The sequence below is a fragment of the Hemitrygon akajei genome, chromosome 3, assembly GCF_048418815.1.
Source record: "Hemitrygon akajei chromosome 3, sHemAka1.3, whole genome shotgun sequence".
In the NCBI taxonomy this organism is placed as follows: Eukaryota; Metazoa; Chordata; class Chondrichthyes; order Myliobatiformes; family Dasyatidae; genus Hemitrygon; species Hemitrygon akajei.
In genome coordinates this window covers 23,504,002-23,522,542 of record NC_133126.1, presented here as the reverse complement: position 1 = coordinate 23,522,542, position 18,541 = coordinate 23,504,002, and the positions used below count along the sequence as shown (strand labels likewise).

Below are 18,541 nucleotides of genomic sequence, written 5' to 3'. Positions count from 1 at the left end.
GAGAAAACTTACAAGGATGTTGCCTGGACTTGAGGACCTGAGTTATGGGGAGAGGTTGACTAAGTTAGGACTTTATTCTCGGGAATGGTGGAGAATGAGGTGAGATTTGATAGGGTTATATAAAAATATGAGGGGTATAGATAGGGTAAATATAAGCAGGCCTTTTCCACTGATGTTGGGTGAGATGAGAACAAGAGGTCGTGGGTTAAGGGTGAAAGGTGAAATATTTAAGTGGAAACTGAGGGGGATTTTCTTCACTTAGAGGAGGTGAGAGTGTGGAATGAAGTGCCAGTAGAAGTGGTGGATTCAGGTTCGATTTCAATATTGAAGAGAGGTTTGGAAAGGTACGTGGATGGTGGAGGTATGGAGGGAGAGGTCAAGGTGCATGTCGATGGGTTGAGGTAGAATATAGTTCAGCACGGACTAGATGGGCTGAATGGCCTACTTCTATGCTGTAGTACTCAATAACTTATGACTCTAGATGGTGTCCACTGTCACTGAGTGGGGGCTGTAAGAACACTGGGAGCCACAGGGAAGCTAATGCATCCCAAATCAGAACGGCAACAGTCATAACTCAGCAGAAGTTTATTTGTTGCTGTAGTTTGTAATAATTTGATGTAGAAGTGTAGTACTGATAATAAACTTGTTTTTGTAAAGCAAAGTGGCAAACTGGATGGAGTAGCTACACATTACAATACAGGTAGGGATGGGAAACCAGTCAGAGAGCCATTGTAATGTGGTACAGAAATGATCTATGATGACCAGGATTCCTGGATGAGCTGGCCCTACAAGTATTCCTGTTGTGGAAATGGTATTCTTCAGAGAATTGTCAAAGATCCACTGATGACGATAGGGATGTCGTTTAAGAGCTGTGCTGTGGCATAGAAGCTAAATCTGCTGCCTCAAGGCAACCAGGGTTCAGTCCTGACCTTGGGTGTTGCCGATAAGATCATAAAACTTGGGAGCAGAATTAGGCCATTCAGCCCATTGAGTCTGCTCTGCCAGCCCATCATGGCTGATTTATTATTTATTATTCCTCTCAACCCTATTCTCCGGCCTTCTCACTCTAACCCTTGATGCCCTAACTAACCAAGAAACTGTCAACCTCCAGTTTAAATACACCCAATGACTTGGCCTCCACAGATGCATGTGGCAATGAATTCCACAGATTCATTATCCTCTAGCGAATGGATCCTCTCTATGTGAATCCTCTCTGTTCCATATGGATTTTCTTCTATTCTGAGGCTTTTTGCTCTGGTCCTGGACTCCCCCATTATAGGAAACATCCTTTCTACATCCACTCTATCTAGGCCAATCAATATTTGATAGGATTCAGAGAGATCTCCCCTCATTCTTCTAAACTCCAAGGAGTACAGGCCCAGAGGCATCAAATGCTCCTCATACGTTAACACTTTCATTCCTGGAATCATTCTTGTGAATCTCCTATGGACTCTGTCAAATGCCAGCACAGCTCTTCTTAGATAATGGGCCCAAATGTGTGGAGTTTTTGTGTTCAGCCTGGGTTGTGTGTGTTTTCTCTGGGTGCTCTAGTTCCTTCCCAGAGAATGGGGGTGAGAGAGAATGTTAAATCTGTCATGATTAATGGTGGGCAAAATGGACTAACTGCTCCCAAATGATCTGAATGATGGAATTAAAGGCTTTGTGGCTAAGCTTGAGGACAATACAAAGATAGATGGAGGGACAGGTAGCGTTGAGGAAACAGGGAGTCTTCGGACGGACTTGGATAGATTTGGAGAATGGGCAAAGAAGTCTTATGGCCTTATGTGCTGGAGGTTAGGTTATGCAGTTATTGTCGTTACACCTAGTATATGTGCGGGTGTGAGTGCAGTGTAGCAGAATCAATAGGGAGAGAATGGCCCCCACCCCAGGGTACGACAGGGACCTCAGTTTCTGAGAACTGTCCATAATCTGAACTGTTCATGAGTCAGAATGAACAGAATTCCATCATGGGCATCAGCCTTCGAGGATATTTTCAGAAGGCAAGGCCTCAAGAAGGCAGCATCGATCAGTAAAAATCTTCACTACTCAGGACATCTCTTCTCATTATTACCATCGGGGAAGAGGTGAAGGAGCCTGAAGCCACACACTCACCATTTTAGGAACAGCTTCTTCCCCTCTGCCATCTGATTTCTGAACGCTGCATGAACCCATGAAGACTACTCCAGTATTTTGTTAACTTTTTGCACTTGTTTTTTTATATATAGATTTCTTATTATAACTGATAATAACTTTTCCATGCAGTACACTGTACTCCTGCCACAAAACAACTAATATCATGACAAATGTCAGTGGTAATGAACATGATTCTGGATAGTGTGTGGGAGAGGATCATTGAAGCAGCAGTGAACAGCAGAGCGAGCGGGCGCAGAAAGAGCAAATGCCGGACGGCCGCGCTGCTCGGTGCACCCGGCTCTGCTCTGATCACTTGTTGTGAATCAGCAGGGTGGGCGGTGAGGCTGTGTGGAAAAAAAGTACATGGTAATCTTCCGTCCCCACCCGGCAGCTCTGCAGCTGATGGCAAATCTGTCCTTATCCATCCATCCATCCCAACTTGCTCATGTGTACAGGTTGCCCCTAAGCTGGTTGTTGTAACCTGGGGAAAATTTATATGGGGGGAATAGCTTTGGTGGGATTGTTTTTAGAGTTGGCGTGGACCAAACATCTCTATGTCTCTGTGTTATAAGAAAAATGTGAAATAATTAGTAGAAAAATGAATTCTTTTGTAAACTTTGACATTTAATTTCCTTTACACACATTTTTAGATACCAGGGTGTGTCACATCCTTTAATTATAAAACAGTTATCTGTAATAATGCTGAATTCTCTGAGGATCTGTCCAGCAGCTTATTAAAATTGCTCATTTTTACATCCTTCCCTTAGTCAGGGATTGCTCATTTGCTCTCAGTGTCCACGCCAGGGACTACATTTGCATTTAAATATGCTTTACCTATGGTAAGTTAATTTAAACCAATTTAACAGTGTTTTTTAGGTTTCTTCCAGCATATTTTCCCCCACCACAGTATCCTTAGTTGGGGAAAACTAAAGCTCAGGTCACAAATCAAATATAAAAAAAGACAAAAGCAAAATTACCTTTCTTTAAAATTAGCAAACATTTATTGTGAGCATGATTTAAAGTACAAAATAAAGCTGTTTGTGAAAGATTGCATGCTGGCATAAAATCTCAATGCCTTGAATTTACATTGTGACAAAGCTACCATATAAACCTTTGTCACGTTATATTGAACTTCCCAGGTTCCACATCAACCGCTTCCCTAGAGACCCTTGGCTTTATGACCCAGTGTCCTTCAACCTCAGTTTAAGACCTGACTACCAGCCCCACTCTTGGAGCTTGAGCTCGCGTTCAGTGTTGTGGGAAGTGTTGTCCTTGAGGTGGGAGGGCAAATTGAGTTACTGCCCAGGGATTGAAGATGAAACTGGAGAAAAGCTATGAGTGAAAATATAATGGCAACTCCTTGAGACGTAATGGTGACACCTTTATTTTAATGTGTTTTGTATTAATGGTAGAAGCATTACAGATTGAAGGGAAAAGGTTTGGGCTAATGATGGTTATGAGAAATCCGTTTAGGTAACTGAGTATCTGTTGGCTCTCCAATTGGCCATGGTTATGCATGAAAGCTTGAGATGGTCTCCTTGGTGAATGGAGTGAGAGTAGAGGTAGGAAGCTAGGTCCTGAACCACCAGGAATACAACTCTAACCTTGCCAACCTTTACAAAGGGCCTCGGACTACAATTAAACCTTTCCGGGACAGGAACACATCCAACAATAGTAATTTCATTCTGTGTTGTAGAATATCATCCTTAGCCAGCACACACAGCGTAAGCTCAGTGCTGCTCACAGGATTTTGTCTTTGTACAAAATGCCTCTGTTTCCTTTGATGACTTACGTCAGTCATTGAACTCAACCGTAAATTTTACTTTATTCCGCGTCATAATTTCAAGGCAAAAGTTTAAAAGCAAACACTAAGAGGTTAGCAAGCATGAGAGAAGTTAAAAGTAAATATAATAACCGTGCATGCATCAATTTGAATATTAAGCCTGAGTCATATTAACTTTTACAATCAGCGTTAAAGGGACTTTAATGATTAGGATATTGGGTAAAAGGTGATAGATATTAAAAAAAGCACTCCATTTAGATTAATTTTGAAGTTTCTTATAAAATATTAAGTTCTTCAATTGGATGTAAAGAATCCACTTTAGAAACAAGCTTATTTTCTGCAAATTTACCAGCACCCAACGAATTATCATGTATAATGCATGTTATAATTCACCTTTTTAGAATTTCATGCAATAATTTAACAAAAGCCAAAAAACCGACAGTCCCTTTAACTACAGTTTAATGATGATGAATTATAAAGATATTTATCAATATAAAATGTAGCTACCAGAAGCAAGTTATAAATTACATTAAGTCAAGACGCTTGTTCAATAGCAAAGATTATTTTTAAGTTACTCGTTTTACAATCAAGACTTTAATGCAAGCTTTAGATTTTTCTTTATTAAAAAAAAATAACATAATTGAAAGTGTTAATGCTAAAGTTTTTAATGGAGATTACCTTTCTCTTGTAGCCACTCATCAAATACTATTCCTCTGAATTTTTTGGGGACTTTCGTTTTAGCAATCGCCAGGCGTTCATTATCAATGTTTCCTTTAAAGTTTAAAGAGAAAGCTTAAAAGAGAAGAATCTGGAAGGTGAAGGGTTAGTTGTGAACATCTTACATTTTAATTACAATTTGTTTGTTGTGAACTCAATAAAAGCCAGTCAACATCAGGTTTTTAAGGGCTATTTGAGATTTATAATGCGTAATATCACTGCATCAAGTTAACACACTTTTAAATAGGTCTGCATATTTTACAAAATATTGATTTGTAATGGCATTAAATTGACACTGTCATTTTCCTTAGACCCTGTGACCTGGTGGTGATCCTCGAACATATTCTACTGTAAACAGGAAGGAGAGTTGAAAGCTTCGAAACTTTTGATCACAGCCTGGTTTTGATCACAGCCTATCCGTTTGTTGAAGAGGACAAGATCTCATTCTCAAATGGCTGGGCTTTGGCTGATCAGTCCCTCCAGCTATTCTAATGTTCATTAGGCAAATTCATTAGAGACGTTTAACAGACTCTTAGATAGAGAGATGAATGAAAGAAAAATGGAGGGCTATGTGGGAGGGAAGGATTAGATTAATCTTAGAGTAGGTTAAAAGGTCAGCACATTGTGGGCAAAAGGCCTGTACTGTTTTTACACTTTGTTCTAACTTCCGATAATATCTCTTCCCTCCCTTCTTCTATCTTTTTCCATTTCTCATTCTGGTTATCCTCTTCTCCTCATTTGCCCATCACCTCCTGTTGCTTCTCCTCCTCTCTCCTCTTTCTTCCATGGTCCACTGTCCTCTCCTATTAGATTCTTTCTTCTTCAGCCCTTTGAGTCTTCCACCTACCACCTCCCAGCTTCTTACTTCGTCCCCCTCACCCACCCACCTTGTTCATTTTGAATCTTTTCTATCACCACAGGCTCGTCCGGAGGTCCACTGTCCATGTTTTAACTTTCACCAAGTCCCATTCACCTCACCCTGTGGTTACTGACCTGGGACTCAGTTCACCAAATGTGCAACATTAAAATTCTGACCCCTAATTTCAGATTCCTGCCATGCGTCAGTGTGGTGAACTACATATACCTGTCTGGACACGCCCCCTGCTGACTGCTCCTGTGGCTTCTCCCACAGACCCCTGTATAAAGGCGGTTGGAAGCACTGCTCCTCCCACAGTCTCCAGGATGTTGTGTGGTCGTTTCTTGCAGCTAATAAAAGCCTGTCGTTCGCCTCCCATCTCCGAGAGTTATTGATGGTGCATCAGTCAGCGACCAACGTAGGCCAAGGATGTGCTGGGCAAGCCTGTCAGCTGTCACCATGTTCTGGCAGCAACAGAACATGCCCACAACTTACTAATCCCTAAGCCTTTGGAATGTGGGAGGAAACCGCAGCACCTGGAAGAAGTCTACACAGTCACACGGAGAACGTACAAATCCCTTACAGCCAGCTTCAGGAATTGAACCCTGATCACTGATTGCTGGTGTACAAATCCCTTACAGCCAGCTTCAGGAATTGAACCCTGATCACTGATTGCTGGTGTACAAATCCCTTACAGCCAGCTTCAGGAATTGAACCCTGATCACTGATTGCTGGTGCTGTGAAGTGTTGTGCTAACCTTGATGCATGCTGCAGGTGACGTCAGATGTCACTGACATCTTGCAGGCTGCCCAGCACAATCCATGATGATTTGATTTGATGCCAACATTGCATTTCACCATATTTTTCGATGTACATGTGACAGATAAAGCCAATCTTTAAAGAAAAGCTTTAACTTTTCTGCACATCTTTGGGATACAGGAAGAAACCAGAGAGCCTGGAGAAGCCCAGGCAAACTCCACACAGAGACCAGGAGAGAACCCCAGTCCGCGGAGCTCCGTAATGGCTGCACTAACTACTGCGCCATTGTACCTGTGCTACTGTGGGACATCATTACTACGTTAGAGGTGCTATATAAATGAAAGCTGTTGCTGCTGAGCTCAGTTAATCTGGGAAAGAAAAATCATAAGGGATCCACTCCAAGCCTCTTGCTTCCTAATTCAACATCAGACTGCTTGCCCATGGGACCATGACTTGTGCACTTCCTTGGAAAATAACAGTGCAATTTTTTTGCCATACAACGTATTATACCATTTAAATAATTTTAAAAAGACAATTAATTGAAAGAAATTCTTTCCTGGAAGAAGCAATTATCAAAAGCAAAAGAAACACTTTATCTTCTTCATAGGCACAATTGAGACCACGAGATATGGACACTGACATTTTATAATCCATTGTCCTGGACAGGTAAGGCCTTACCCAGGGTATGGAATGAATAATTTATTTTAAGGTTTAGTCATTTTTAATGGAATGAACATGCACAGTCATTCAATTTCATTTACATTATAACTTAGACTTTTATTTTAAAAAAAACAGATCAGATGCAGAAGACATATCAGGGTCACTTTTCTGATCAACATCCCAGTCTGAAAGCTAATGAGAGTCTCATGAAGCCGAATTAGCATTACAGATAAAAAAGCTTTAAAAAGTCAAGACCTTTTCTTCCTGGAAATAAAACAAAGGAAACATTTATACCATGGTTTACTGTATTCTTGATCACAAGTCCGGTGGTTCTTTTCCAGTATTGATAACTTTTTTTTTGCACAATGCTGTTGACTGTGGATCACAGGAACACAAGGAGGATATGCTTTGCTGTTGTACAACAGGGGCATTTGGATGGAGGAAAGGATTCAGTGGTGAGGGGGCATATTCTTCATAACACATCTCATGCCATATCACATTTTCTAATGCATAAATATTTAATTATGAGCTAAACCATGGTATAAATTTCAAGTTCCTCCACTTTGACTTCAGTTGCAGGGTCAATTGCTCTTCATCAAGTTCTTGTTAATACTCAGTGAAGTGGCAATGGTGACACCATGTGAACCACTGCTGTTAAACACTTTGCACAGATTTTACCTGTTAAACATAAACAGCAGTCTAGATGCCGGCATTGTTGACAAGGTTGACACCGTCTCCCACCCTCGGCCAGGCAATCGCAGGAACCCAAACATGATTAACTTCGGTAAAACAGCCAACATAATCAAGGACCCCTCCTACCCCTGACATCTGCTCTTCTACCTCCTCCCCACAACCTCCATTAGGCAGAAGATGCAAAAGCTTAAAGACACACACCACTGGGCTTATCCCACTGTTAGAAGGCTTCCAAATGGACAACTTGTACAAAAAAAATGAACTCTTGTCCTCTCAATATACTTCATCATGGCACCTTATTGTCTCCCTCTGCTTCATTGTCCGTAACATTATCTTCTGCACTCTGTTATTTCATTCCCCTTTGTACAAAGCACAATGGCTGTTTGTTTGAAATGATCAATATGAAACAAAGATTTTTGTACCATCCACACAAGGCCATCCCCACCTTCATATTCTGGCTTCTTCCCCCCCCCCCCCTTTCCAATCCCAACGAAGGGTCTCTGCCCAAAACATCGACCGCTGATCCCCCTCCACAGATGCTGCCTGGCCTACTGAGCGCCTCGAGCAGTTTGTGTGTGTGATTCTGCAGAGGCTCTTGTGTTTAAAGTTCTTCATTGTATCTTGGTACATGTGACAACAACGAATCAATTATCAATTACCCTCTTAGGAAGCACCCACTTCCTTCAGTAAAAGAATGGAGGGCATTTATTTATTTACTGAGCTACAGCATGGCGTAGCCCTTACTCCTTCCCCAAACCGTCAAGCCACACTGCTCAGAGATCCCCCAATTTCATCTCAGCCTAATCACGGGACAATTTACAATGAACAATTAACCTACCAACTGGTATGTTTTTGGACTATGGGAGGAAGCTGGAGCACCTGGACAAAACCCAAGTGGTCTTGGGGAGAACATACAAACTCCTTACAGACAGAGGTTGGAATTGAACCCCATCACTGGTACGGTAAAGCAATGTGCTACTGTGCCAACCCTCACACCCTCACCCTTCTTCTATCACAGGATACATAAAATCTGCAGTATAATGGCTGCCTTCCTACATAGCTGATCCTTCTCTGGACTAAAGATTCACCTCCTTCCACAACAGAAGTCATAACATGGTCCCTGATAGGCCACTTCATTCATTCAGAATTAACAATGGAGACACCGATACAATTTGAACTCAATCAGCTAGAACCCATTGGAGTCAATCAAGAAGTCAAGTTTAGTCAAGGATTGTCCCTTGAGGACCTTGGCTTGTTCAGGCTGGAAGGGCCTGTACCTCTAAATAAGTAAGTGAATCCTGTCAGCTCCCCTTATCACAGGGGAGAAGGAGCAGAGACAGTCCCTTCATCATTTTTTATAAAAGAGTGGGAAAAATCGGGGTGATAATCTTTTTAAAATCCAGATCACTATCTGCATCCCGCCCATGAACGTGACCTGACTTGATCACCGCCTTTTGTTATCATTTGTTCCGAAGTCTTAAAGTCATTATTCTCTTGGTTCTTTTGAATGAACTCCCAATGCTGCTAATACCTGAAACTTTCCATGAAGGCACAATAACGGTGTAGGATGGGCTCGAATTGTACAGTTTCTCCCTGCAAACTTGGCAAAGCGACTGTCAATGTTGGTGCTCATGGTAAACAGTCAGAGATTGCCCCTGTCAAAAGGCTAAGCAAACTAGGGGTTATGTTTTCGGAGTGAAGGAGGATGACAGGAGACAGATATGATTATAAGAGGCATTCAGCAGATAGAGTGTATTATGGGTGACAGCCATCACTGTTTTCCCTTCATTGTAGGAAGGATGTGGAAGCTTTGGAGAAAGTGCGGAAGAGATTTACCAGGATGCTGCCTGGATTAGAGAGCATGTCTTCCCAGCAAAGGCTGATTGAACTAGGGATTTTTTCTTTGCAGCAAAGGAGGTGAGAGATGACTAAATAAAGGATCAGAATCAGGTTTAATATCGCTAGCTTGAAATTTGTTGTTCTGGGACAGCAGCACAGTGTAGTATGTAGTAAAAATATTGTATATAAATTACAATAAGTAAATGGGTTAAAAAGTTAAATTAAATAACTAGTGCAAAAAGTGAGCAAAAACAGAAAAATAGTGAGGTAGTGTCCATCAGTTCATAGACCATTCAGAAATCTGATGGCAATGGGGAAGAAGCTGTGTGAGTGTGTGTCGTCACGTTCTTGTATTTCCTGCTTGATTGTAGCAATGAGGAGAGGGCATGTCCTGGGTAATGGGAGTGCTCAATAATGGATGTCGCCTTTCTGAGGTATCAACTTGTGAAGATGCCCTCGATGCTGGGGAGGCTGGTGCCCATGACGGAGCTAGTTGAGGTTGCAACTTTCTGCAGCTTTTACTGGCCCCGTGCAGTGGCCCTTCCATACCAGATGGTGAAATAGCCAGTTAGAATGCTCTCCATGGTACATCTGTAGAAATTTGCTAGTCTCTGGTGACATACCAAATCTCCTCAGACTCCTAATGAAATATAGCCACTGTCATGCCTTCTTTGTAATTGCATCAATATGTTGGGTCCAGGATAGATCTTCAGAGATGTTGATATGTAGGAATTTGAAACTGCTCTCCCCTTTCCACTACTGATCCTTTGATGAGGAGTGATGTGTGTTCCCTCAGCTTCCTGAAATCCATAATCAATTCCTTGGTCTTACTGATGTTGAGTGCAAGGTTATTTTTATGACACCACTTGACCAACTGATCTATCTCACTCATATACGCCTCTTTGTCACCATCTGAAATTGTGTCATCGGAAAATTTATAGATGGCATTTGAACTGTCCCCAGCCTCCCAGACATGGGTGTAGAGAGACAAGGGCATTAGGCTAAGCACGCATCCTTGAGGTGCGCCATTGTTGATTGTCAGTGAGGAGAAGATGATATTTCTGATCCACATAGACTTGTGGTCTCTTATTGAGGAAGTTGAGGATCTAGTTGCAGAGGGAGGTACAGAGGTCCAGGTTTTGGAGCTCGCTGATTAACAGATAAAGTGATAAGAGGCAGAGGTAGAGTGACAGCCAGCACATTTTCTTCTAGGGTAGGAATGGCTAATAACAGGGTTGAGTGGAGATGTCTGAGGTAGGTTTTTTACACAGAGAGTGGTAGGCGTGCGGGTGGTGGTAGAGGCTGATAGAACTGGGACAGTTTAGAAACTATGAATGAAAGAAAAATGGTGGGTTATGGGCTGTGCAGGAGGAAAGGGTCGGATGGATTGCAGAGTAGGTTTAAAGGTCAACTCTGCCCGACAGTCCTGATGAAGGGTTCAGCCGGAAAGCTTGACTGTTTATTTCTCTCCACAGGTGCTGTCTGATTTGCTGAGTTTCTCCAGCTTCTGCGTTTTGCTGCTGAAGATTTCCAGCATCTGCATATCCCTTTTTGTCTATGGTTCCTGTGCCAATCCCTAAGGTCCGGCAATAAACTTCCTCCACTTTTCAGACACCTTAAAGCAGGGGTTCCCAACCTGTGGCCCATGGACCCCTTGCTTAATGGTATTGGTCCATGACATAAAAACGGTAGGGAACCCCACCTTAAAGAGGTGGTGTGGTTAATGATTACTGTGGGAGTAGCTCCCAACGTGCAGTGATCACACACGCTGACCAATCACTCTGGCCCACATCTGGGGTTTCCTGTCCCCTTCAGGACTGAGCAGCCTGTCAGTGCTGGACCCCACACCTTCTAAAAGCAGCTCATTGTGTGCAGTTCCAGATGAAGAAGCTTTGAAAAGGGTGCAGAAGTAGTTCTCCAGGATATTGCCTGGATTAGAGGGCATAAGCCCTCAGGAGAGGAATAAACCCGTGTTGTTCTCTCAGGAGTGGCAGAGGCCGAGGGGAGGCCTGGTAGAGCTTTACAAGATTATGTGAGATGGAGGTAGGGTAAAAAATCAGAACCTTTGTCACCTCAGGGTAACAATGTCAAGTACAGGTGGACATGCATTTAAGATAAGGGGGGAAACGTTTAAATGAGATGAGCAGGCAAGATTTGTTCAGAAAGTGGTGGGCGCCTGGAATGGGCTGCCAGGGATGGTGGTGGAAGCAGATATGATAATTGTGCTTAAGAGGCTTTCAGATAGACACATGATAAAGGAAGGAGCTGGAAGGATATGGATCTTGTACAGGTAGAAGAGGTTTAGTTTAATTTGGCATGGTGCTCAGCACAAACATTGTGGGACAAAAGGGCAACTTCTGCATCATAGAGTACTGCAGTGCAGAAACAGGCCCTTTGGCCCATCCAGTCTGTACTGGCCTGGATCACGGCCCTCCACACCCCCTTGTCATCCATGTTCCTATCCAAGCTTCTCTTAGTTGTTACGACTGAACCTCCATCTACAACTTCCACTGGCAACTCACTCCACACTCACAACACCCTCAAAGTGAAGAAGATCTCCCTCAGGTTCCCGCTAAATATTTCATATTTCACCCCAAACCTGTCGTTCCAGTCTCACCCAACCTAGATAGGCCGAATGGTCTAATTCTGCTGCTACGTTTTATGGTCCTTTGGAGCCATAGCAACCAAGCACCTGAAGAGAGCTCTGTGGCTTGTGGAATCCCCAGTTTCTAAAGGCTGCCTGTGTTGGTGCCTGACATGTAGAGTGGGGAGCTTAAACACCCACCACAACAGGTTTTCTGCACTCTTCTTCTAACAGTTTTTAGTGTATGTACTTTATTACCCTCTGGAGGCCCATTCTGGGTCTTTTATTCTCTTCTCCTCACTTTAAATCCATTGTGTGACAGGAGCTTTGTTCGGCTCTTGTGGAGACAGGCTGTACCTTATTGCTCACTTCAATCACAGCTATCAAGTAGCGCTTTGCATCTTCTAGTTTGCTCCTATTATTGATGGCACTGTGACAGTTTTCTATGGTTGAATAACCTTCAGGTGCCCGCTTCTGTATGACAAAAATACCCAGTTCCCTTATCTTCATCTGCTGCACCTAACTAGAATAACTTTGAGGGCTCGAATGGCCTCCCCTGTGCTCCCCTGTACTCTTGATAGAACTTAGCTCTATTGAATCTACCCTCCAACCTCACCTCCCCCTGACCTACCACAAAAGTTCACTCCATCCCTGCAACCATGCCTCACATACAATACTTGCCCTGAAACATGAACTCTGATTCCCACCCTTCAGGCACAGCCCGACCTGTTGAATATTGCCAACATTTCCTCCTCTAATCTGCTCACTGTCCTTCGATCTTCTTTGGCCCACCTGTCACTACCTGGCTGGGGTGGAGATAGGTCTCTACCAAAGGAGGTGTAAGGCACTCCTTCCTTCAGCTAGCCTGCAGGTCACCCTGGGACAAGGTGTAACACCTGCTTAGGCCCTCCCCCAGTCAGGGCCACATGAAGCCAAGGAAGCAGCCGGTGTATATCACAAGTCCTGATTATGCGACCACTGACGCCAGGTAATAACCTCCGAAGTGTATTGATAATGACTGGGGTCACCCACTTTGTGAAGACACTCCCCAGAAGAAGGCGATGGCAACGCACTCTGCAGAATTTGCCAAAAGCCACCATGGTCATAGACTACGATCACCCACGTCATATGATACGGCACATAATGATGATCATCTTTCACTCCCTGTCTCACACTTCCCCTCCTTAATCCACCTCATTATGATCTTGCACTTCATTGTTTCCTTGCACTGCACCTTTTGGTAGTCGTTACACTTGATTCTGCATTGGTATTGTTTTACCCTAATGCACTGTGTAATGATTTGATCTGTGTCAACAGCGTGCAAGCCAAACTTTTCACTGTACCTGGGCACATGTGACAATAATAAACCAGTACCAATACCAATTTCAGGTTTCTGACTCTTGCAGTGACCTGATGGAGGTGTACAAGGTGATAAAAGGTGTCATTTTAAGGTGATTAGAGGGAAGTATTGGGGGGAGATCAGAGGTATTTTTTTTTCTACACGGAGCGCTAAGTGCTATTCAATTTGGCATAAAAGTTGGCATTTGAAAGTGGAATAGCGGAATATCAGCTGAGACATTAAACTCAAATCTCCGGAGTGGGGGACATCCCACCTGCTCTGTGTCAGCAAGGGGAGCACAACCAGTTCGGTCAGCTGATAGAGAACCTGGGGGCGGAGTAGTCAGTGGTGTCACTCACATACACGGATACAGACATGCACACACACAGTCCCACAGACACAAGACTGCACACAGGTATTCCATGGGTTAGCGTAATACTTTGTGGGACCCTTTCACATTTCAAAAGGGCACAGGTGAGGGCTCGTAAGCTCTGGGCATGCTATAACCGCGGCAGAGGGACGGCAACACTCGTGTGCTGTCTCCGGCACGATCCTCAGATGATGCAAAACGACCCATTTCACTGTCTGTTTAGATGTTTCGGTGTACGTGTGAGAAAGTTAATTGTTAATCTGTAATCATAAACATAAGGAAATACACACACACACACACAAACTGCATACGATTGCACACAGTTTCTCAGTCACACACACTGTATAAAACTGAAAATCAAAACGGTGGAGACGCTGCATATCTGAAATGGCCCAGCAGGTCTCCCTCCATTAGCACAGGCTGTACTTACTGTTCACTTCACAACTTCCAGACTCCTTTTGTCTGCCCTCTCATTCTCGATTTGATCCCATTAACTCATCAACCAGGTGATCCCTGCAACTCATCCCCATGGCAACTTGGCCTCACCATTGTCCAATCTATCCGTCTCCCGTCTTCTCCTCAGTTTAAAACTAACTTGTGTTTCTCCGGAGACGCGAGAGCTTTGGCAGACGATGGAGATCTGGAGCATCACACACTAAATGCTGGAGGAACTCAGTGGGTCAGGCAGCATCTATGGAGGGAGCATCCTCTGCTGCTTCAAAGAAAATGACCCAAGTTTGTCCAACACACCCTTGAATCCAGGGTAAACTTTAACTACACTCTCCCAAAGATTCCACATTCTTCCTATGATGGGGTGCCCACAATTCAATGTAATACTCCAGATGCAGCTTTACAAAGCTGCAACAAAACCAACTCTTCTATTCCTCACTCTGGTCTCTTACCTCTTCTCCTTACCTGCCTATCACTTCCCCCTGGACCCTTCCTTCTTCCCTTTCTTCCATGGTCCACTCACTTCTTCTATCAGACTCCTTGTTCACCAGCCCTTTACCTTTCCCCCCCCACCTGGCTTCACCTATCACATTCTAGCTGGCCCTCCTTCCCCTCCCTCCAAGTTTTTATTCTGGTGCCTTCCCCCTTCCTTTCCAGTCCTGAGGAAGGGGCTTGGCTTGAAGCATCAACTGTTTATTCATGTCCATAGATGCTGCCTGACCTGCGGAGTTCCTCCTCCATTTTGTGTGCGTTGCTCTGGATTTCCAGCATCTGTTGTGTTTAACATAACTTCCCATATCTGGAGCTCAATGCGACTTAATAAATGCAAGGAGCAGATGTGCGTGGACTAAGTGCTGGCCATTATATACAAAATAAATTAAACTGAAGTAGTGCAAAAACAGAGCATAAAAATAACAGAGTAAAGAGGCAGTGTTCATTGTCCATTCAGAAATCTGATGATGATTTATGGCACTTGTATAGATAGGTAATTGTCACAATGGACATGGTGAGCTTAAGGTCCTGTTTCTCTGCTGTGTGGCTCTAGAATTCAATGACTACCTCCATCTCCTGACGCACTAAACATCATTGCAGGGAATAAAACCAGTCTGGAGTGAAGTGTACCTCAAACTGCACCTGTGCAGTATATATAGATTGGCCCTCAAGGACACAGCCCGTGTACTGGTTCACATGACAGTGATAAATGTTTGCCTCTTTCCTTCATGGCTTTAGACGTCACTTGATCCCCTGGTACCTCGACTGCCTTTCATTACGTGCTGCCAATTTGCCAGGCATGCACTTTAAAGAAAATACTTTAAAGCAATCTGCAAACAACATTAAACTGCAGCTGTAAAATCACTATGGACCCGTGCAGCTGTCTGCTCGACTTAGTTAGTTCCTTACGCAGACCACTTCCTACAACAGTGACGATAGATTGGTTAGGTTGGGCTTAGTTGTGGCACATATTGTCTCCAATGGCATGGGCAGGAGAGGGGTAGAGGTCCTGTGCAGTAAGTTTAGGGAGTTAGGAAGGAGACTGAAGAGCAGGACCTCCAAAGGTGGTAATCTCCGGATTACTCACGGTGCCCTGAGCTGGGGAAGGTCAGAACAGGAAGACAGCACAGATGAATGAGTGGCTGAGGAGATGGTGGAGGGGGCAGGGTTTCAAGTCCTGGGATCATTGGAACCTTTTCTGGGGAAGGGATGACCTGTACAACTGGAACAGGTTGCACTTGAACTGGAGGGGAGCCAATATCCTGGGAGGGAGGTTTGCTAATGCTATTGGGGAGGGTTTAAACTAGATTTGCAGAGGGGTGGGAACCAAAGTGAAGAGGCAGAGCATGGGGCAGTAGAGACAGCTTGTAGGGAGAGATTGTAAGGAGGGAAAGGTAGATGATAGGGCAAAGATGCACTGCACTCAGCCTGATGGTTTGAGATGTGTCTATTTTAATGCAAGGAGTATCATAAACAAGGCAGATGAACTTAGAGCTTGGATCAATACGTGGAACTCTGATGTTGTGACCATTGCAGAGACTTGGATGTCTTAGGGACAGGGATGGCTGTTGAGTCTGTCAGGAATTAGATGCTTCAACAAGCATGGGGGGCGGCAGAAGAGGTGGGGGCATGGCATTGCTAATCAGGGATAGAGTCACGGCTGCAGAAAAGGAAGAAGTTATGGAGGGATTATCTACTGAGTCATTGTGGGTGGTAGTCAGAATCAGGATGGGGGCAATAACTCTACTGGGTGTTTTTTTTATAGACCACCCGATAATAATAGAGAGATCGAAGAGCAGATAGGGAGGTATCTTCTGGAATTGTGCAATAATAATAGGGTAGTTGTGATGGGTGATTTTAACTTTTCTAAAATTGACTGGCATCTCCTTAGCACAAGCGGTTTGGATGGGGTTGAGTTTGTTAGGTGTGTTCAGGAAAGTTTCCTGACGTAATATGTAGATAAGCCAACCACAGGAGAGGCTGCACTTGATCTGGTATTGGAAATGAACCTGGTCAGGTGTCAGAAACGTGATGACACTCGTAGGCTGCCCAGCACAATTCTCGCTGGTTTGATTTCACTGTATGTTTTGATACTTCGATCTACATGTGACAAATAAAACTAATCTTTAAAAATTCAATCAATCTAGAGATCCTTTACTGACCTGTCTCCAATATACCCTCCAGTAAGTTATTCTGATGATAATTTGAGTTTATCGTCTTATGCACAAGTGCAATTAAAAACTTCCTTGCAGTGGCTCAGAGCATTACAGGCACAATATCCACAAGAAAAATCTTAAATTACACAAGGAAGAAACAAAATGAAATTAAGCAGAGCTCCTTGGTCAAAGTGGACATAGTGGTACTATACTGAGGTGGTGGGGGTCACACTTGCACTGTGTGTAGTTCTGGTTTCCCAGCTTGAGGAAAGAGGTAATTAATCTGGAAAGTGGAGAACAAATTCATGGGGATGTTCCTGGGTTTGGAGGGCTTGAATTATATGGAGAGGCTCCAGTGATAAGAACTGGAGTGTCGGAGGCTGAGGGGTGGACATTAATTTAACAATACAGTGCGGAGTAGGCCCGTCCGGCCCTTCACGCCATGTTGCTCCAGCAGCTCCCGACAGACCCGATTAATCTGAACTATCATGAAACAATTTACAATGACCAATTAACCTACCCAGAGAAAACTCATTCATTCAATGGGGAGGACGTACAGAGATTCTCACTGGAACGGCGCTGGAATTGAGCTCGGAACCCCGAATGCCACGAGCTGTAACAGCATCACGCTAATCACTATGCTGTTGTGGCACTGCCATGGGGGTGTAAAACCACTGGGGGGCATTGATATGGTAGAAGTCCACAGTACCTTATCCCAGGATAGTGGAGCAGTGAAGGTACGGATACGGCTCCACCAAAGGGGGTGTTAGGCGCTCCTTCCCTCTGCTAGCCTGCAGATCACCCTTGTGCAAGGTGTGGCATCTGCTTTGCCCGCCCCCTCCAACAGGGTCGTGGGAGCAGGTGGTGGATGGTTGTATGAGCAGCTGGTGCATATCACAAGTCCTGGTTATGCGAGCACTGACACCAGGCAGACAATCTCTGAAGAGTATTGATAATAGCTGGGGTCACCCACTTTGTAAAGACACTCCCCAGAAGAAGGCAATGACAACCCACTTCTGTATTCTGGGAATAGGGGCAAATTGGAGTAACTCAGACAGACGTCGTGGTTGGCTTGGGCAAGTTTGGGTGAAGGGAAGGGGGGGGGGGGTTACTGATGTACTATCAATAACTCCAAAAGACTGGAAGTAGAGTAAATACTGAAAGGCTTTTATTAGCAGTAAAACGGAGCACGTCCATGCTGGATGACTGTGGGAGGAGCAGAGACACAATCACCTTTATCCAGGCATCTGTGGGAGGAGCCACAGGAGCAGTCAGCAGAGGGGCGTGTCCAGACAGATATACGTGGTTTACCACAGTTACAGTACCAGCTTCATCACAGGCACAAGCCTCCCCATCATCAACGGACAAAGCTCAAGGCAGCACCCAGCATTAAGGACCATCGCTACCTTGGACATGACCTCTCCCCACTACTGCCCTCGGGGAGGAGGTGGAGGGCCCTGAGGACCCTCCTCAAAGTTTTAGGACCAGCTTCTTCCCCTGCACCATCGGATTTCTGGACGGTCCATAAGCCCCTGAACACTACCTCGCTATTCCGCTGTTGCACTATTCATTCATTTATTTGTTATTTGTTATTAAACTCACAATAATTTTCATGCCTTGCACTGTACTGCTACCCCAAAAAAGCTAATTTCACAATATATACTCAACGGCCATTTTACTAGGTACGGTCTGGCCTTGAAAAAAGTGACC

General features: G+C 44.1%; 1 protein-coding gene across 47 annotated transcripts in view; it reads right to left on the bottom strand.

Moving 5' to 3' along the window:
• Positions 1-18,541, bottom strand: part of nrxn3a (neurexin 3a) — a 2,216,268-nt gene that overhangs the window by 159,399 nt on the left and 2,038,328 nt on the right. For 36 of the 47 annotated variants that reach the window (XR_012098174.1, XR_012098175.1, XR_012098176.1 and 33 more), the window contains one exon: positions 4,595-4,687. The exons of the other annotated variants lie outside the window; for them this stretch is intronic. Coding sequence is in view for 30 of the 36 variants with exons in the window: in XM_073039307.1 (XP_072895408.1) it covers positions 4,595-4,687 (93 nt within the window). In the remaining 6 variants the exon portion in view is untranslated. The remainder of the gene's footprint in view (positions 1-4,594; positions 4,688-18,541) is intronic. 47 annotated transcript variants of the gene reach the window in all.